General features: G+C 33.1%; 2 protein-coding genes across 4 annotated transcripts; both read left to right on the top strand.

Annotated features, from left to right (window-relative positions):
• Positions 1–283: 283 nt before the first annotated feature.
• On the top strand, positions 284–10,870 carry LOC148238340 (uncharacterized). 2 transcript variants are annotated; one of them, XM_088197930.1, is made up of 11 exons: positions 284–516; positions 587–730; positions 4,138–4,197; positions 4,273–4,322; positions 4,389–4,485; positions 4,557–4,875; positions 4,947–5,147; positions 5,211–5,342; positions 5,419–5,534; positions 8,178–8,313; positions 8,381–10,870. In XM_088197930.1, exons 1-11 carry the CDS (start codon positions 495–497, stop codon positions 8,505–8,507), a joined length of 1,404 nt encoding a protein of 467 aa, XP_088054056.1. In that variant the 5' UTR covers positions 284–494; the 3' UTR covers positions 8,508–10,870. The 2 variants fall into 2 exon arrangements, with proteins under 2 accessions (XP_088054056.1, XP_088054048.1); XM_088197922.1 differs by having other exon boundaries at positions 284–525.
• A 2,344-nt stretch (positions 10,871–13,214) lies between these two features.
• On the top strand, positions 13,215–18,772 carry Coq8 (ubiquinone biosynthesis protein COQ8, mitochondrial). Of its 2 annotated transcripts, XM_088197820.1 has the most exons (3): positions 13,215–13,303; positions 13,396–13,456; positions 16,585–18,772. In XM_088197820.1, the coding sequence occupies exon 3, from the start codon at positions 16,592–16,594 to the stop codon at positions 18,611–18,613; it is 2,022 nt and encodes a 673-aa protein (XP_088053946.1). In that variant the 5' UTR covers positions 13,215–13,303; positions 13,396–13,456; positions 16,585–16,591; the 3' UTR covers positions 18,614–18,772. The 2 variants fall into 2 exon arrangements, with proteins under 2 accessions (XP_088053946.1, XP_088053952.1); XM_088197826.1 differs by lacking the exon at positions 13,215–13,303 and having other exon boundaries at positions 13,314–13,456; positions 16,588–18,772.
• The last annotated feature ends 2,846 nt before the right edge of the window (positions 18,773–21,618 follow it).

The raw sequence follows: 21,618 nt of genomic DNA, 5'->3' as shown, positions 1-21,618 counted from the left end.
ATCTCTCGACAGTTTATAAAATTTCTACAATGTATGCTTGAATATACACAATTAAATTAATTACTTATTATAAATTTGTTATTATGTATGTAAATAAATACATGTAAATCTGCGACATTAATATAGAGGAGGTAAGGAGAGGAGGGTCGACGTCGATTAGTCAACAGTCGCGGTGATTAGTAATCGCAACGCGGTCAGACCGGCAACGTCAGCGACGACGACGACGACGACGAGCTGGGAAGGCTCCCGGCACCGTCGCGTTGGCAACCCTGCTCGGTACGTCAGGCGTACGGGCGCGAGCCGTGCGTCGGCAGTCGCGGACGGCGGCTCGGCGCTCCGGCCGCGGCTACGGAGACCAGTGACATCGATTTGTTTACGTTTCGCTCTATCGTTTTGCGCACGCACGGTGCTGCGCCGCCGCCTCGGAACTCCGACGCGGTCCGAGGTCGCCCACGCCACCCCTCAACTGTCACTGCTCTATCTTATCGACGATCATGGCAGACGTCGGCTCGTTCGGTAGCAAAGGTGCGCTCTCGCACTCGCGACTTCCTACCGCCTACTATAATTTGCGTTCGCATGGTTACAGAAGGGGCCAACTCCACCGCGGGTTCCACGGCCGGCGGAGGACTCTTGCTGGAGATGGGGTCCGAGGTGGAAGTCGTCGCGACGTCGCGGAGAGGACGCGGAAGACCGAGGGCCGGTAGAAAGTTTCCCACCTCCAAGTCGTCCGGTAAAATATCTTTAGTTCTAGTGAAATCATTGCTAATCAAACTGGAATCCTTTGTTTACGTTGCATATTGAATTGACTTATAAATTGAAATCTGAGATAATTTTGACTGCACTATCAGTTTCGATTTAGCCATTCATTCGATATCTCGCTCACAAAATTCCTACAACATATGATACAACTAGGCACCGATATTTAGCTATAATGCCCTTTCGTTAACAAACGCTATATTAACCCATTTAAACCTACTGTGCCATATACGATTCATTTTTCTGATATATATATACTCAAGTTTGTCTTTTAAATTTGTCGGAGAGTAAATACCGACAATTAAAACGAAGAAAGATAAAAAAATTGTTTCATAATTATTTATTATATTTTTAAATTAACTTTAAATAATACTTCTGATTCAGTGTACCCTATTTGGTATTACAGTAGGACAATGTGCAATACAAAATTCGTGGAAAACTCACCAGATTCTACAAAAAATTTAATCAAGAATTTTCAAATTTGCATTGTGCTGATAATCTACATATAGATAAAATCGGACAAATATTAAAAAAATCAGCACAATGCAAATTTGAAAATATCGTTTAAAATCTGTCAAAGTCTAGCGATCAAATTTTTAGAATCCGGTGAGTTTTCCACGAATTTTGTGTTGTACATTGTTCTACTGTACCAAATAGGGTACACTGAATCAGAAGTATTATTTATAAGTTAATTTAAAAATATAATAGATAATTATGAAACAATTTTTTTTACCTTTCTCCGTTTTAATTGTGTCGGTATCCACAAATTTTGAATCGTACATTGTCCTACTGTATCAAATAGGGTACACCATATTTCAAAAACCACTGGCTTTATTGAATTAGCTTCATGACCAGAAGTATTATTAACAAATATTTTTTTCACCTTTCTGACAACATCATAGAAAAAGAACAATAAACCACTGTTTTAGTTGTGTCAGTATTCACTCTGAATATTTTTATACTTTTGTTTATTCTTCACACTTGACGCAAAGCTAAATTATTGGCATAAAACTTGAGTAGATATATCAAAAAAAAGTAACGTACTGTACCATATATGGTACAGTTTAATACACAATTAAAATATAATATGAATAAATGCTATTTATAAACTATCAAGTTCCTAAGCTGTTTCTTGTTATTATTAATTTTATATCCTGATAATAAACAACAATATCATGCCACATCTATCAATTATCTCATTTTTATTCCTATAATATTTATTCATTTCTCCAACGAGTTGTAGCGAGTGAGCGTTGGTCAGAATTGTGATGTTTATAAATAAATAAAACGAAACCGATAACAGGAAAGTACCGAACTTTCTGCTTTTTCTGAGCTAGTAATTCTATATCTGCTAGATCTGAATCCACAAGAAACGGAATTCAAATTTCATTTATTTCCTTAGGAAAGCTTTCATAAAGACATCTCATTGTGAGACTTACATATTTTCATATCCAATATTGTCAGTTGTAATGAACGAGTCGCTCGGAATTCTCGGTCTTGCTTAGAACAGTATACTCCTTTGTTACTTTGGTGAATTTGAAACAACTTGGGTATAATAGGATAGTAATTTTAAGCTTTTATTTTTCGTGATTAGATCAGGGTTTGCATTCGCTATACACCATACTGCCATATAAAGACTAAAACTATAACTTTTTAGATCAATGGTTCAAAAGATATTCTCTAAACGCCACTGATGTTTCTGTCACTTATTACTTAAAGATAGCACCACATTTTAGCCTCAACAATTGGCCTAGAATTCATGAACTTTTTGACTGACATATGCTGAAATTTGTCAGGATTATTGGTATTTGAAAGATCTAAAGTTTTATTTATCAAAGCACTAATAGAGACTAGTTAATTTTTGACAGCTCTACTAACTACGATTGTTGTCTTAACTAGTTTAGTATTATATTGTTCTGCGAGTAAATGATTTTTTAACCCTTTAATTGCCAAAATCCGACTTGTTGTCTTTTGGCGCTTTGGCAAGAATCGGGGGCACCAATATGTTTTAACATATTTTAACCCTTTCGTTGCTTATACTTGATATCTATATCAAGTATAAGTTGTTTCCAAAAAGCAATGCGGCAATATATTGCTTCTACAATTGATGCGGAAAAGGCGGAATGTTTACAAATAGGAAAATATAAACATTCATGTTGATGCACCAAAATTCATTTTGATATAGACTAAGCTGCACTAAATAGTTAAATAAAATTATGTATTGTTTACATAAGAATAACAAGTGTGTCCATGACCTCTTAATGATTAAATCTATTTATGTGCTATTAGATTTATCTGGAAGTTGCGTTTTGGTTCACTATAGTGGACTTGTTCAAGTTTTGAAATGGGGCGCAAAGACAAAGAAAGATCATTCATCAATGATCTTCGTGTAGATACGTTTAATTGACAGCTAATACTGCCATTTGAAGATCTATTTATTAGTGGTTTATTTTATAGTAGAACTTTCAATCTAGAGAGATCAAACTGGCTAACATCACCCGAGAATTTATTTCGCATCAATGGAAAGTAGTCCAAATGACTCATTTTTTATTTTATTTTAAAATCTTCAGTTGTAACCTGACAGGCCTAAGCCCAATGCGTTACAACAAAGTAAAGTAAATCTGTACCAATTGGGTAAGTTAATCAGATATAAAGAATACATACTTACAAATAAGTATTAACCACCAGACTGAAAGTCGGGGAATCGGTGACATCTATATATTTAATTATAAATTATTATATGTAATATTATTTATAATCAATAGATGTCACTACAGCTGATCCGGTTTTTTTTTATTAATAGCGCATTTTTTTTTATAAATAAAAACCGAGTGTCGCTCCTGGATCTTGAACACATAACCTTAGATTTGCGGACTGCACAATTCCGTTCTTAATTATAATTTTTTAAATATATTTTTATAATAATAAATTTTATTAATAGATTATATCGCATCAGGTTAATAAGTAGTACTTCATTATTTGGTAAATATTTTATATTTAAAAGGCAAAATTAGATCATCTATGTTTTGATTGCGAAAAGCTACTTTTATTATTATATTTTAAATTAAGGTTGCGCCATAATCTATTATTGACAATTCAATAGACAATTAGGTGAAATCGACTTTTTAATATAAAAGTTATGAGTGAATCAACGTAGCACTGAAATAGTTAACATACAGTTTTCCATATCTAATGATATCTATGCTCAATAACAGTAACTTAAAATATTAATTACTTAAAAGTCGATTTGCGTCACATTGAAAATTAATGTTATTGTCTTAATGAATCACAAAATCAATTAGAAATCAAGGACGTTAACATATGTTGTTATGTATTATACTGCTGATCTTCACTGATGTATTGTTTATATAAAAATTACAGACGAAGAAGAATATGTTCCAGAAAAAATAGAACGTAAGAGACCTGTTAATAAATCTAGAGGTAAATTGAGGATCATTCGTATGTATCGTTTATATAAGAAAGATAATAAATAATTTATTTCGCTAATTTTTTCAGCAAACAATGGTTCGAGATCGAGACAGAGAAGTTTAAAACGTAGCAAATTGGTGAATATACATTTTTTATAAATAGATATTGACAAGAAATTTTGATTAATAAAAAAACTATTTTAGGATGATGACTCAGCGGAACGAGATAAAAAGAGTAAAAACAGGAGAAGAAAGAAAGACGGCGGTGACAGGAATAAAAATCAAAGGAAGAAAAATTCAAGTACAATATTTAATAAATCAATGCCGGGTGGATCAATGTTTAAAAACTTATATTTTTATTTAAAATTTTAGATGACCCTCCCGCCGCCATTGAAAATGTAGAAAAAGTGATTTCATCCGACGAAGACGACGTAGTAATTATGGACGACCTACCGCCGCCGGTCATAATTCCATCTACACCACCGAATCAATCGCCTTTAAACTCGGACGACGAAGAGATACCGCGGCGATTAGACGACTCTTCCTCCGATGGCAGCAGTTCCAGTTCCTCGAGTTCGGATAGTGAATCGCGTAAATCTGATTCGTCGATCGGATCGCGTCTCACCGACAAATCCGATCGCTCCAATCCTAGGCTATCTCCGCAGAACAACGGATACGATCATCATAGGAGGTGATTGCCGCGCTCGAGAGCTAATGGATTTTAATTACGGCTTTATGATCATCGATTGAATGTGTTTATAGTCCTTCACCCCTGGGCGGTTGGTCTCATTATTCGAATTCGGAGAGTGAAAACGAGGACGGAGAAGGGAGTAGAAACGGATCTTCGGGAGCCCCGCCTGGAACTCCACCGCGCTCTCCTAGTTCCGCCTCCTCTGAGAGCCCCGATAAGAGTTTCCAATGTCACACTTGTCGGAAGTGGTTTAGTTCTACGGTTACGCTAAGGTATAGGATTTATATTCAAATCTTTGTGGCAAAAATCTTATTGTATATTGTTTATCTATTCAGGATCCATAAACGCACTCATGTCCAAAAACCGGGCACTGCCAGCAGCGGCGGCGGTGGTCGCGGATATCGTCGTTACGAGTGTGACGCTTGCGAAGCTACCTTCAGCAGACGAGAAAGAATGGAGCAACACAAGTATTTATATCAACATTCTTCAATCGTTCAAATTCATCGCATATAGAACTATTATATATTGGATATTTACTCTTAGGTTAGAAAAGCATCGCGGAACCGTAACCGAGAGATGTGAGGTTTGCGGCCGCGGTTTCGAAGACGAGGAACAACAAAGACGCCACATGATGTCGCACACAGCCGACGAGAAAGCCGGTAAATAAATTGAAATTACGTTATGAAAACAACAGTTTTGTTAACCTTAATTACCAAAATAATATTAGTGCTACTGTGCTGTATACTCAGTGTACATGTAAAAAAATCGATGATTGAAAATTGAAATAAAACCAAATATTTTTATAAAAGATAAACATTATTGAAACAAAACAATTATTGTTTGCTGAATAAGAGTCATTGTGGTTATACTGTAGACCGTATTTAGCTTTCATAGATATGCGAAATTGCCAATTTGACTTAGTCATCTATAAATTATCTTTCTTGTCTTGTTTATCTGTTATCAAATCAGATATTATTGTATATGTCAACGAACCTATCTAAGGATATTGCTGATAAAAAGGGTTTCATTCAGACTTGATTTGCGTGGTTGATTTTGTTGAAGAAATGCATTACTCCGTTGAATGCGTATAATTCTTCAACGACAAATATTCTCTTGATAATCCTTGTTTATTTGCATATTTCTTTGGTTATAAATAAAGAGAACATTTCTCTAATAGTAGTTGCTGTTCTACTACCATTTATTAAGCCTGGGTATAAATTTATAATATTTTTTAACTCAACGTCCTGAGGATATTTCTTGAAGTGCCTTCTATGCAAATATGCTTCTGTTATATATTCGTTCATTTCGAATTTGGCATCGCCTTTATATTCATCTTTATTCGTCACCGCTCTCTAGAAGATCCTTCTGGAGCGCGGGCTCCTCAGGTCTTGTGCACGATTCTTTCTCAGGGACAATATAAAATCCAATGGCCAGGTTGTGACTCAAATCCCTGGCTTCTGTCGGAGAGGAGTTTATTGATATCAAAACCTCTCTGTTGGAAAGCAATTTTTATGTGGTTTCGAAAAGCAGTCTTATCTCCCTTCGCACAGGAAACAGTGCGAAGGGAGATAATGTATGCAAACCTCACTTTCGTTTAAAGCAAAATATCTGTTTTGACCGTATTGGCGAATTAATACCAAACTTTTGCCACAATATTTATTTTTTCTATATTCTACATAATTAATCTTTCCTTCTCTATGATGTGTACCTAGTACACATTGCTTCTAATAATTTAAATTTCTATATAAATATAATAAATACTGGATTTTTCTATATTCTTCATAATAAATGAAACAATAACCACTCATCGGCGCAGCGGAAATATTTTGTCGAAAATCAGGGATAAATTCACCAATACGATCAAATGTATTCAGAGATACATTTTGATGAACGGATACAACAGCTGCACGCACGCGTGCTTTACATCTCACTCCTGCTCTTTGAGCTGCAAGAAAGAGAGTACTCAGTCGTGTTGTGTACTTCGATGTTGAGGGAGCAAAGGTACTAAAGTAAATTATTTCTCGGCAATAATTATTGGGTACATCTGACTTTATTTTGCTTTGATTTTTAAGTTTTGCGTATATTTTCAAAATCTCTTCTTATCTTAGAAAAAAATTATGGATGAAGATAAATATGATAGTGATGTCGAGTTTGAAATAAATGATAAAATTAGGGACACAGAAGATTTTGTTGAATATTTAACGATACAGACTCGGAACGGAATGAGAAGCTCAAGACATCGGCAATGTAATATTGTTACTGAAAAATCTAGCCTAATAAATGGTAATGCACTAGTAAACACAATTAGCGGAATTTATAAGTACAGATATGGCAAGAGAGAAATGTGAAGAATGAAGAAAAAAACAACAAAAGTACATAAAAGAAAATGTTTCATTAGAGAACTAAGTTTAAAGTACAGTAAAATTTCATAAAGAACAGCAAGATGCCTTTGACACAGCTCTATCATATTATCAACAAATATCCGTAACTACAGTTACAACAGATATTCCAAGTAATTGCATGAGGGCGTATCAACATTTTTACCAGTGTTCCGAGCGCCATCGAGGAATTACAGATTTTGCCCTTACAATACAAAAAAAGGAGTACATTAATTTGTCATAAAACTGTACAATCCACAGAAAAGGAAAAAAACAATTCCATGTTTAGATTGCGATAAAATAAAAATATTTATAGACATGAATATGTAATTTATATTGGGTTTTTCCTATTTGTTAAATAATCTCTGTATTTCAAGGATAATAATGACATGCTTCGACACATTGTTTATGTGTTCCTCTATGTCCAAAAGATTGTTTTTACGGTTTACCCTTTGTTTATATTTTACAATTGTCAAGATACGTTCTTGTAATTATCATTTGGTCCTGGTATTTACTGCGCGAGTATAAGAAGACCCACAAATAATAAGTTATTCAACATATTTTTTGTATATTCATACTATTTTATTAATTCATGTAAAAAATATTATGATCAGTAACCCCTGGCAAATAACCTCGATGATAAGTGTCACGTATATGAAACATACTGACCGAGGCTAGTGCCGGTGTAGGCCAGCAGCTCTCGGACCTCCATTTGAAGCTGTCTATTTGATCATTTATGCTGTTTAGCCAATGATTTTTTTTATTTTCAGCAATTAAATTGATGGTAAATCACTCATTTTTGCATGTGTATATAAATACAATAATTAGATTTATTTGGCATAGTAAGGGAAAGGTTAAATGTGTAAGAATACTTAAAATAATGCATATTTATAGAGACATTCACATAAGATGATATATTTACAGGCAAATGTAGCGATTGTGGTAAAATGATCGGAAGCTGGGAACAACTTCGCAGACACCGAGCGATGCACGCTTCTCCCGCTCCGCACACATGCCATTTGTGTAGAAAGGCGTTCACTTATTTTCATTCACTTTCTAGGTAATTGGTTAATTAAAATATTTTTGCTTATATAAATACTTATAATCCTGACTCTTTCCCTTTTCAGACACTTACTGAATCATTCAAAGACTGTGTACAAATGCGTCGTTTGCAAGACGTCGTTTGACGACGCCAATGCGTTGGCGCAGCATCTAAACAGTCACTTGGATAGATACAAACAGCTCAAGACGTAACACCTTCTTAACGTATCGGTATTTTTATTGTGTTAAAAACATTATCGACGTCGACGTGTTTCAGTTTTTAGTTAAGTCAGTTTTTGCACAGTGTGATCCGCCGGATCGTTTTGGTAACCACCGTAAGCATGTTGTCGTGACATTCACACACGCCTACCGCCGCCGATGTTAGGACGGTCGGGAAAACATTTCTTTTTTTATAGATTGGTTCGTTTCGTTTTTGTATTTTTGTAATTTATGTAATTGTAAATAAGGTATGTGCAGGAGGTCCTGAAAGTTTGTAGGAAGATGAGAAATATCATACCTTTCTTATTTAATCAGAGGATTACCAAAAAGCGTTTTATTTCACTGTTTATAGAAGTATCTTTTTATTTTATTGTAAATAACTTTCGAAGGTCCTAGGGGCTGTAAATATATTGTATTGATGTACATTTTCTCTACTTTAAATAATCTATTTACAAGCGAGAGGTAATGAGTTTTTATTACCGTTTTATTATGTTTTTTATATACATCAAATTTTAAGAAACATCAAATGTTATCAATATAGTAAAAACATGGATATTAAATTTTATTCAGAGTAAGTCAGGCATTATTTTTAAAGTAAAAAAGGTCATATTGACACATCTCAAACCTTGTGAATATCGTTGGTTCACAAAATATATGAAAATGAGTCAAATGGAAACCTTAAATAATTTTTGCGTGTGGAATCTCTTTCATTCCTAGCTCGCTCTTCTGGTATCTGACTGATCTCCAGAAGTGAGGCTATTTCGTTCAATGTTATGCTGCAATTGATTTTGATGTCAATATTGAGTGTGCCTGACCTGGTCGAGAAGAGTAAGCTACAGAAAGTCGTTTTGTACTTTCTAGTCCATTTGCACAATTACCGGAGTGACAGACATGCATCACCATACTGAACTTTCATTCGTCGTCATAGAACGCTGCTCCACTTTGGTGCGCGTTGCAAGTGAGGCGGCCACATTAAGCTACTGTAGTGCCTTCGTGTTGCATGCCTTCGTTCTGCCACCTGACGACCAGTTTTCAAATTATACGTTATACCAACAATCGAAAATTGTATCGCACTTAACTTTTTTATTTAAAAACAAATCCCCACAAGTTCTTGGGACATCCTGTATATACATATATATAAATTTTATTTTTCACCTTTAATATACTTCACATATTATTATCCAAAAGTTGGAGAGAAATCATTACGTTTTATATACTATTATTTTTACAAGCAACATGTCGTTAATATATTGAATATGGCCTTTTTAGACTTTCAAATTTATTATTATGTAAGTGATATATGAATCTGAAAATTTATTTTTGTATTCTTTCGTGCCATCTTCGTTAACTTACTTTCGTCTTTTGTGTTTCTATCGTCGATGGCTGTTTCGCCTAATTCTCGGCTTTGACCCGCATCGGGCCAGAATCCAAAATTAATCAATAACTCTATTATAATTCAATAGAACCGTTGTGAATTTAAATTCTTATTAAATATGGGAATGTATTGTTTTATTATATTTTTTTACTGGACCGTAATTGGTGCATATCAACTAATTTTATTTAGATACATATAGCAAACCAAATGTGTTGTGTATATAAATATATATATACAAATATAAATGAAAATTTAAACAATGTTATGTGTCTAAATTTATTACTTACAAAGATGTTATAGAAAATAGCTTTGTGTGTTTGATATAAATTGCATTTTTATATTATTTTTTATTATTAGAACATTATTTTATTTAAAGAGATAGTTAAAAACTACGTTAAATATTTTGTTTACGTTCAATGCTTCCACGTATAAAAAAATGTTTGTATATTTTTTAGTAAATTATTTACAAATGTAAAGTTTTTTGTAGCTGTAAATCCACTTTGAACCGCTAACCAAGTACAAATATGAGCATCCTTTTAAAACGTGTATATAAAGATACTTGAAGCACCTACATTTCGTATTTTATTGGTTTTCTTATAATCTTTGTATATAAAGTTCTTTTATATCTGCGTGTTTAAATTTTATATATTACGTGAATTGATTTTCAAGAATGGAACTTTTATTTTTTTATATATTTTTTTTCTTACACTATGTTTCTGTGCAAAGTCTAGCAATAACGCAAGAGAGAGTTAAATTTATTCAGATGGAAAAAAATGCATTGAGTAATGTGTTATATGAAAAAGTGAAGACTAAGTCGTTTTGATCCACGAATTTTCCATGTGTTTTTATTTGTATTATTAACTATTATTAATGTACACAATAAGTAGTAATGTCAAAGAATTGTGCTGAAATAATTTAAAAATGCAAATTAATGTTCTACCTAGAAGAATATTGACATAATAAAAATAAATTTGTATTGTAATATGTGTTTTAATTATTACTACTGCATCATTATTTCAAAATATGTTTGAGATTAGAGCTTTCATTTTTAAATTAAGATAAAAGTAAAAAACATTATACAAATATATTTTAACTATACTTTATATGTAAAATATTTATAAAAAAAGCAATAAAATATATTTGATATAAAATTTGATTGTCAAAAATGTTAAACTTATCAAAGAATGCAAAACTCAGTACAAAATACCCGTTTCTTGCAGTGCCTTATCCTTATAATTGAAAGTGTATAAAACGTAATAAAGTAACATATTTTTTTCTTGAAAAAAAGAATTGTATGCTTATACAAAAAAAAAATTCGTGCGGGTTCAATAATAGTAATACAGCTACAACAAATGTTTGGCTAAACAAAACAAGTGAAATCAGAATTTTAGAACACCCAAGAATGTTGTTATGAAAGCCAGCAATTACTCCTTAAACCCTCTTTTCATAAGCTTCGAGAGACGTGACTAGTAACAATACGTTGTTATTGTTGTAATTATCGCACATGTCTACTTGAATTCCCGCATCAAAAGATTTAAATTTTAAGAGATATCTAAACTGAATTTTGATCAATAGGAGAGCTCAAAAAACAATTATCCCTTCTCAGAAGGTAAAAATCCACGTCAAAAGCAATAAAATGGTGCTATCGCCGTCGCCGAATATAGTTTATCATAGTTAATATCGTTCAAAACACACATCAACTTACACAACACAATGCGCATCAAATAGTTATTTTTGGGCATGTAACGATCTCTCGTAGATGTATGGGGCGATTTCCTCGCCCCATACGTGTAAATTTTGCATATTAACGCATCCAGACAGAAAGATTTTCTTTGAAAAACAGCATACACATAATCTACGTAAATTTTTCGCTGTTAATGGTCTCTGGGCTTCAGTTATTGAGTTGTAACTGAATTTTATACGGGCGTGGGTTCAAGTCCAGATGCAAAAGGAAGCCAAAAGCTGCAAACGCTGACGAATCGACAATTCTGTGTATTCAGCTACATTCTCAAATACAGTAATATTTTCGGCTGTACGGGCGCCACGATTATGCACAGGCCCATCTTCAACGCTTCCAGTATCTTCAATCTTTTTCACTACGTTGCGAATTATTCGCTCGATAGGACGATGAAATTGATCATAATCTACTGCAGTTCGTACAGAACTGGTATTTCTGTATGATAATTGTATAAGTATTTTAACGCATTGAGCGGTGGTTAATTAAGCGACCCATTTCATTTCAATCATTATTGACAGTCTGATTTACAATGCTGCCCATAGAAAACTCTAATTGGATTACTCTGTAGAATTTGGTAGATCCTTCAAAAAAAATTAAATATTAAAAATATTTCAAATGACTATAGACCACAGACCACATGTAAAGGTAAACAGCATGTTCTAGTGGTTCTAAATACGTTTTCTACAACTATTTATCTATTTGTTTAATTATGTTTCGAATATGAAGAATATTCAGTGCCCTATGCTCTAAGAAATCTGAGATTTTTTTTACATTTAGGAATCCTGCGAGGGCTTAAAATATGTCACCTCAGACATTTTTAAACAAATAAAAATTTACCAAGTGACCTTTTATTAGCTCTCGCAGCATCCCCGAATGAAGGAAATTTTCATGATCTGTTATTGCCAGATGGACGGCGCTTCTTGTGCTTTTTAAATATAATCGAATGGCGCCCCCTTCAGAGAAATTGCCGCCCTCTTCGGGGCTAATGCTCCCTCGGTCTGGTCGTGTTAATAAATACACATTTTTGCTTCCGCTTTCATATTTTATGTGCCCACTATAAGGGTTAATTAAAATGTCTATTTTTTACACTTAATGCATCCAGAAGAAGAATAAAAAATAAAAAATTTGCGCAAGCTTAAGGTCAAATAGGAAAGTACTATAATGTTTTCAATATATTTTGGCAACGTATATGTTTTTTGTATTAAAAATTAATATTAACACTTGTATATTAGCACGTCAATTGCCTTTAATTAATTTGACTTATCTATATGTATTAATCTGCAAAGAACCATATGTAAAGTTTTTTTGATAAAAAAATCTTTTTAGACATTTTATCTGTGTACGTTATGTCGCCTGGGCCAACTGTGTGCCATTTGTCGTGGAATCTTCGTAAACGAACAAAATTGTCTGAGGTGATTTTTTTAGTATATTAGTTGGATATTTTAAGCATCTGGTCACCTTACTCAATCTGCCCTTTCATACTATCATATATTAAATATTGTACATTCTAGACGTTTTTATTTTATTTTTGTTGAGTACACCTGCATCTTCTACGTATGTGGAAAATTGAAAAAAGAAAAGCCATATATCGAATCGCTTTAATATCAGTAAGACGTCGTAACATAAAATTAAAATAAACGGCAAACGTAGTTGAATTTTCATGTGTTACGGCCAAAGGTAAAAAATTAAAACTCCTTATAACCTCGAACCAAACCAGTTATTTTGTATGTTCTTAAATTGTCTACGTGTTATATAATGAGTTTTTTTAGCCAAAAATCAAAGCGTCATCTTTTTATTCAATTGAAATAACAGTTGGCTATACTATCACACGTAAGTACACAGTTTTTATGTATGTGACGAAATAGTACCAGGGCTTTTTTTAAATAAGGGTGTCAGAACTCACTCGTCAAGTATTTTACTAAATAAAATTAAATGTCATCTAAATGAAATTTAAAGCAGCATTTCCTATGCAACGCATAAAAAAATAAACAAAGTTTATCATCATTTTTTCTTTACTTTACATATTTATTTTTTCTTTACATGTCAAAACTAAAATTTATCATTTTCTTAGTTTATTTTACATTTTTTAGCTCCCGCAGCATCTCTAAATGAACAAAATGATTCTGTGCCCTTCTCGAACGAAAATTTGCTTTATTTTTAAAATCTGGTCACTTTAATTTTAGACGTGTCAAATCTAAAGTTAGTGTTAATCAAATTGTAAAACATATTTAAGTACAATTTTATAGTGATTTCCAAATCACAAAAGTGTCTTACTGTTTTGGTCTTATTGGGGTAATAATTAGATTACTCATTCACTTCAGAGCTTATATTAAACGAATCATTTCTCTGTGAAGTGGAACTCCGCGAGAACGCAGATCATACATTTATAGGATTCTTAATTCTCTTTTATTTTTTGTAGGTCCAAACTTAGAAGTACACGAAATACGTACAAGAAATTCAAAATTATTCCATAGATGCCACCCGTCGGGTACATAAAAATAGTGTTTCAAAGTTTGTCAATAAATGATTAGAATCTATTGATTCCTGCAATTATCTTTACAACATCACTAATCTGTGATTAGCACAATGCCAAACTACGATGGAAGGAAATTTTTCTATCACCGATTATTTCACTCGTCCCATATAAATCAAGACTTTAAGTAAGGATTCAAATATCCTTTTTGTCGTTACGTTTTCAAGTTGGAACAAGTCGGTGAATTCATTCCAATACTATACAACGAGGGTGTTTTTGTTGTTGCTTGTGGTGGTTGATTCATCAATTATCATTGAAATTATATTTTTCGATTGAACAACAATAAATTTAACGAACAACAAAAAATATTTTATAAAATATATTGAGAGCACAAAGGCCGAATAATATATAAAAAATATGGAAAATTAATTATATGAAATTAAATAACAAAAAAGTGTAAAAAGTGGTAAAATAAATCAAATCAATAAAACTATAAATGAAATATAAAATAATAATAAATAAATAACAACAGAAATAATTATGGAAAAATGCATAAAATTAACTTACTACTCAAAGAGTTAAATACATTTTTCACTTAAATGATTCACAATATGTTTGTTGAATGAAAAATACGACATGTTTCAATTTCATTCAATTCTTGCAGATCATTATGTATGTTCAACCATTCGTTTTTCAGCAAAAGCCAATCAAAATAAAGAAATAATATTTTCCGCACATTGACAATCGCTACGCATTCAACCACAAACCGCAAATACATTGTTGTTATAAGTTATTGACCACAAGTGAGCAATTAGATTGTGGATGATTTCACCTGTCATTTGTCACCACACAAGAACGCCAATTTTGAATCCATCCATATTTCATCCGGTTCATAAAAACTTTTCCGAATCACAAACAATTCGTTTTACAGAACAAAGTATTTATTTAAATGCACATATCTCTTAGAGTAATTGCAAAAAAATGTTATTCAATAATCCACAGACTACATAAGCTTAAGAACCGCTGGTATAAGTACTTAACCACTTTACCCTTTTATACGCACGGGCGCGTTCAAAATGTTTTTGGCGTTAGACGCATGCACGCACGGGCGCGTGTGAACTCTAGATTAAAAAAACCGCTCTGCGTAATATCTTGCGTTACTACGCATTCTCTCATATGTGCGTTTGAATCGAAGAAATTTGATCCTCATAAATTAAATAAAAAAATGACACTTTACGACAGGGGTCGCCAACCTGCGGCTCGCCTTGAACATTTTTATTTAAATTTTTTTTATATTTAATTTTTAGTGTTATATATTTTTTACATTTTCTATGTCTACATGTAAGAATAATAGTAAATACAATAATAATAATTCATTACATTTTAATTTTTCACTCCAAAAAATGTCTATAGTGTATCAAAATCTAATATGGGGATATATAATTTTATATCTGCTTCGCGATGTTATGATGCATTTCCAAAGTGGTTGCAAGATCATTTGAGTTGGCTACCCCTGCTTTACGATGCTAGTATTTTTTTTACACGTGTCTATCTATGCATTCTCTTATATGTGCATTTATGTTGAAGACATTTATCCCTCATAAATCAAATAAAAACTGACACTTTATGATGCTAGTATTTATTTTACACGTTTCTGTTCAGATTGCTTTCATTTCACCCACTTCCATGGACTTCGGAAATTATCAAAGGCAATTCGAATATATTTGCTTTATTTCTGGATGTCATCATAAATTAGGTAACAAAAGAGAAACTGTAAGTTTCAAATATTTTCCCAGAGGATCTATTTATTCAGAACTGCATATTATATCCAGATGGTAAAATATATTCGTGTAAAATCCATAAAAATCAGAATCAAAATTTAGTTTGACGCGAATGGGAAAAAAATTAGAAGAGACACACAATACCATTGTCCAGAATGCATTGTTGCTTTATGCATATCTTGTTTCAAAAATCACCATACTGTATTATACGGTATTTTTTTTATTTTACAACAAACATTACGTATACATACATATGTATTTCCATTTTGTGTTTAGAGTTTGAATGAAAAGAAACAGAAAAAGAGGCAACTTTTAATTTTTATTAATTTAAAAAAAAAAATTTAAAGTGTAATAATAATAATAATTATGAATAAATAATTTTAAACTGATTTTTTCATCATTCTCATAACACATCGCATAATAAATCGCAATAAAAAAAGGTGATTATTTTTGACCATTTTTTAAAAATAATCCCGAGGATGAAGTGGTTAATGCTTTTAAAAAAATTAAAATACTAAAAAAAGTTGCTGGAACACCGTTCCATCGCATTACATGAAAAAAAGCCCTGGTTAGTACTATATGATATTTTATTCTTGAATAGAGTAAGAAATGTACTGCAGAATATGTTAAAACTTGAAATAGTTCAAGTATTATCTTGTATATAATCATTTTCGCTCTATTTGAAAATTTCGTATTTTTTTCAGAAGCATAATGTCGCAAATAAACGATATAATCATTGTCCTGAAAGGAATGAGTAAAATCATGGAAGCGGCCGTTAAGAGCAACTCTAATCAACTCAGATATGCTTGCAAGAATTCGACTTGGAAAAACATCCCGCAAGATCTTATCAGCGGAGTGCAAGGTTCAACGATGCAGAAGAATCCTAATGTAAAATACGTTTTAACGGAATTCGTCGAGCGCTTGAACGTCATAGTAGCTGGTTTGCAAACGTATATAGCGCCTGTCCAAAGGTCGGCTCAAAGTACAGCAAATCCTTTACCAAAAACTGATATAGAAGAACTTAATACTAAATTCGATAGCATATTTGATATATCCAACTTTGACAAGTTCATGAATGAGAATTCTAGAAGGGAGAGTGAGAAATTAAAGAGGAATATTAGTAATACGGATACGTTTGCAGTTAAAGAAAGTATATCGAATCAAACTGCGAATCATTATCATACAACAGCAGCAGATTTAGGTAGGGAAAGTACGTTGAAGGCGAACGTAGTTGAAGAAGATCATAAAGAAACTGTTATCGTCGATCATCTCAAAACTATTGATCTAAAAACGCTAAATATAACTGAACAAATTAAACCTATTAGAGCTACAACTTCTAAAGCGAGACCTAAAGTGAAACAGACCTTGAGCGAAACGTCGAGGCAAAGAGCCGTTCCTGCGTCTCGTATCGGTAGATTGTTCGCCTTCGGGTCTTTAGCCGCCGGATTAGGAGTAGGCACTGCTACAGAATTCGCGAAATCTACTATTAAAAGCTTCGGAAGATCCAGTAATGAACCCGAATCTAACAGTGGATTGTTTCTATCTCCAGCTAATGCCGAAAGAATCGTAGATACTCTTTGCAAAGTCAGAGGTGCAGCTTTGAAGTTGGGACAGTTGCTGAGTCTTCAAGATGAAGCTGTCATATCGCCGGAATTGCAAAAGATATTCGAACGAGTACGCCAATCGGCAGATTTCATGCCAAAACGGCAAGTGGAACAAATGTTGGCTTCAGAATTAGGCACTAATTGGAGAGGAAAGTTCGGTTCGTTCGAAGATAAACCATTTGCCGCAGCTTCGATAGGTCAGGTACATCTGGCTACACTTCAAGACGGCTCAGAAGTAGCTGTAAAAATACAATATCCTGGAGTAGCTCAAGGTATAAACAGCGATATAGATAATTTAGTGTCCGTATTGAACGTTTGGAACGTATTTCCCGAAGGACTATTCATAGATAACATAGTCGAAGTAGCTAAGAAGGAATTGGCTTGGGAAGTGAATTACGTGAGGGAAGCAGAATGCACGCGAAAGTTTAAAAAGTTACTCGAACCATATCCCGGTTATTATATACCGTCCGTCGCTGATGAATTATGCTCTCGTCAAGTGCTAACGACAGAATTGATCGAAGGATTGCCGCTTGATAAATGTTTAGAGTTGGACATTGAAGTTAGAGAAAGAATAGCTCATAAAGTAATGAAACTATGTCTATTGGAGATGTTCGTCTTTAGATGTATGCAAACCGATCCGAATTGGTCCAACTTTTTCTATAACATAAACGACGACACTTTAGTATTATTAGATTTCGGCGCGACTAGAGAATACTCTAAAGAGTTTATGGATAAGTACATACAGATCATCAAAGCCGCTTCCGAATCAGATTCCGATAAAGTCTTGAGCATGTCCAGAGAATTAAAATTTTTAACCGGTTACGAGTCTAAGCTTATGGAACAGGCTCACGTAGAAACTGTGATGATTATGGCGGAGGTGTTCAATCCGAAGGGAGGTGCAAAGTTTGACTTTAGCGTACAGAGTACGACTAAAAAATTACACAAGTTAGTGCCGACTATTTTGGCTCACAGGCTGTGTCCGCCTCCTGAGGAAATTTATTCGCTGCATCGGAAACTATCAGGTGTATTTTTGCTATTTTCTAAGCTGAAAGTTCAAATGGATTGCAAAGATATGTTCAGAGACATCTATGACAACTATCAATTCGATAAATTGTTGCATAACGATTAGTACTTATATTATGAGCCTGTCAGTATTTTTATAAAAAAAATATAAGAATTATTTTTGTTATTCCTTTTTTAGTTTTTGAAGGTTGTTACAACATTTTTAATGTGGTTGGTAAGGGTTTGTTATATATTTTATATTATTAGAATAAACTATCATAACAAATGCTTTTCTTTAATTGTATTTTTACCTAAAGTCGTTAACAATAGAAATCTGCAATAGATAAATAGTGTAATGTGGAAGAAGTTGCTTTGATGTCTGCTAGTGTCGTTGGTTTAATCGATTGCTCTCTCCGAGTTGATTTGAGCATGTGATACTCTCGGAGTGCTAATGTGAGTAAGTGTCAAGTCTTTTATACATTTCCTCGGATGAATGGAGAAAACCTTACTGGTAATGTAAAACCACTAACAAAGCAAGAGTTTTCTGTATGACTTTTATAGTTTTTTAATTTCATATTCGTGAATGACGTCCGGACGGCAGTTTCTGTCACGTACAGCTGGCATATTAGCGCGCGATCGAAAAATGTATCAAATAATCTCAATTTTTAAATTGTCATTTTATTAAGTTTGTGTGGGCACTCACCAGTACAATATCAGTAAAAAATTTTTGGTCGTAAATATTCAATTTATGCAAAATCTTTGTCGGCTTTTGCAAAATGCCATAAGGCATAAAAATGATACTTCAGAATACGAACACCGCATCTGTGACTATCCTAGAAATTGTCGCCATCGATTCTAAATAATAATTCGTTGTGGTGTGACGTTTATATAAACCGATCTAGGAAAATACATAAGGATATTTGAAATAATTTTTTTTAACATAATCAAGTACCACTAATTATTTAATTTTATATGAAAAAAAAAATAACGATATCTGTTAGAATAATATACTATCAAGCATATAATTAATCTCTTTTGGTGCCCTAAAATATTCAAAGATGTTAGTAAGTCTGTTGAAGTCCCCGATAAGCATGTGGTATTATAACTTGACCATGTGACCACGATGTAGCGCTCGACATGCGTGTTTACCATAGGACGCCTACTGAAATTGAACCAAGTTACTCGTTCTATCTCAGTTTGCGAAAAACCATATCATTATCTCTCTCTTTATGTCGTCACTTAACATGCGAGAAAGTGAAAGGAGAAGTATCTCACGGCTCGCGCTCGAAAAAGCAGCTCCGACTTCGGTCCGTTTGCCGACAATGTTCGGAAGCGCTCGAAGCTGGCCAAGTCAACTGAATTACCCCCACTTTACCTCAGGACAACTTCCGAGAGATTTTAGAGCAGGCAGAACCGAACTCGACCGAAGTAACCCACTATATTCTCCGTCCTTGGCCAACTTCCAGAGAGTGTAATGCAGGCATAAAGAGTTACACGCCATTTTAAAGGGTGTCCCATTATTATGGCCAAGTCACGAACTAACAATAAAAAAAATATACTATATATAAAATCAAAATTTATTTATTTTTTGTCCCATATACAAACCGTTATCTCACTCACACCCATTGGAAGGAAAGAGAGTGAACAGGAACATGTGTCAATACATCTTGCTGAAACATGTGTTTAGTAAGAAAAATGCGCGTGTCATTGAACTACCCTACTGACTCGTAACAACCTACCTTTTTATTGGTCATTAACTCAATTCTTCATCAATCCAAAAAATACCTACGTACTTGATCCAAAATAGCTTTGATACTCTTTACCTTTATAAACCTCACATTTCATTATATAGCTCATGTATGCACAAAGCAAATATGAAAAATCTATACTTTAGTATATTACATGTTTTTCTTATATAATTAAATTTTTAAATAAAATTATCGAATCTTTTGCTTTAGATTTGATTTAGGCGCCGTGTCGATCATATCCAATGTTAAAATTCGGTGTATCGGTGACCACCAGCGTTCCATGACTTGTTTTTAAAATTAATTATAGCACATAATTCTTATTCTATTTATAGCAGAAATTCGCAGGGACACCCTGCGAATTTCTGAATGTAAGAGCATATCAGTAGACCAATTTCTATAACAAAATGCGTATTCCTTTAAAAACAAAAAAAATTACAACACGATTGAGTCCTGTTTCTCTTTTGCTGCTCAAAGAGCGGAAGTGAGCTACAAAGCGTGTGTGCGTGTGGCTGTTGTATTTGTTTATCTCAGATTTACGACAAAATATCTCCGATAAGTGCTTATTATTATTTTATTAAATGCGTAATATTAGCAAGGAGGAAAACTTAAGATCCCAACATAATCAACATAAAACAAAAGTTTAAGAATTATTACAAACGCATATAAATTCTGATAATTTGTTTATCTAGAGTAAGGGATAACTGATCTCGACACTTCTGAAAAAATATTTTCTTAAACACGTCCCTAGTGTACCCTACGAATAAACATCAATAAAACAAAATTTATATTTATAAGAATGCTCTTCGTGAGCCAAGTAAGCTTAACCTTGAACGGAGATAGAATTGAAAGATGATGAAATTAAAGTCCGCATATAAATTGCTAGAAGCCAGTTTTTAAAACTGACCTCATAAACTGTCTGATCAGTAGAGCTGTAGCAATGATTTTAGCGCCCTTGGCAAACATCAAATATGACCCTCATTTATATATCATTTTTTTAACAGCAACATAATTAAAGAATTAATTTTATAATGCAAATTATTTAGTTGTACAAAATTAAAATTGTTTTAAAACAATACAAATGTTAAATTCAATTTTACAATAAAACGTCACATTTATTTGTGGTACTAATTTAAATATATATATACTTGAACTTGAAATAGAAAAACACATCTCAAGTTTTATTTTCCTCGCTTTTGAATTAGCGAAATTATTAATATCATCACCGAAGTGCAAATTATTTACTTATTTCGATTCAATCGATAAAGGCTTAAATCTTAATTATTTTTATTAAAAGTATAGTTTACATGTTTGTTATTGAAATATGTATGTATATGCGAGTGAACGAAGTGGACGAAGCACCACCAGCCGTTGTTTTCCTGTCGAG

The sequence above is a fragment of the Plectrocnemia conspersa genome, unplaced genomic scaffold (assembly GCF_051122295.1).
Source record: "Plectrocnemia conspersa isolate PC_06_02 unplaced genomic scaffold, ASM5112229v1 ptg000001l, whole genome shotgun sequence".
Lineage (NCBI taxonomy): Eukaryota > Metazoa > Arthropoda > Insecta > Trichoptera > Polycentropodidae > Plectrocnemia > Plectrocnemia conspersa.
Note: the sequence above shows the minus strand (reverse complement) of the source record. Positions and strands in the feature narration are given on the sequence as shown.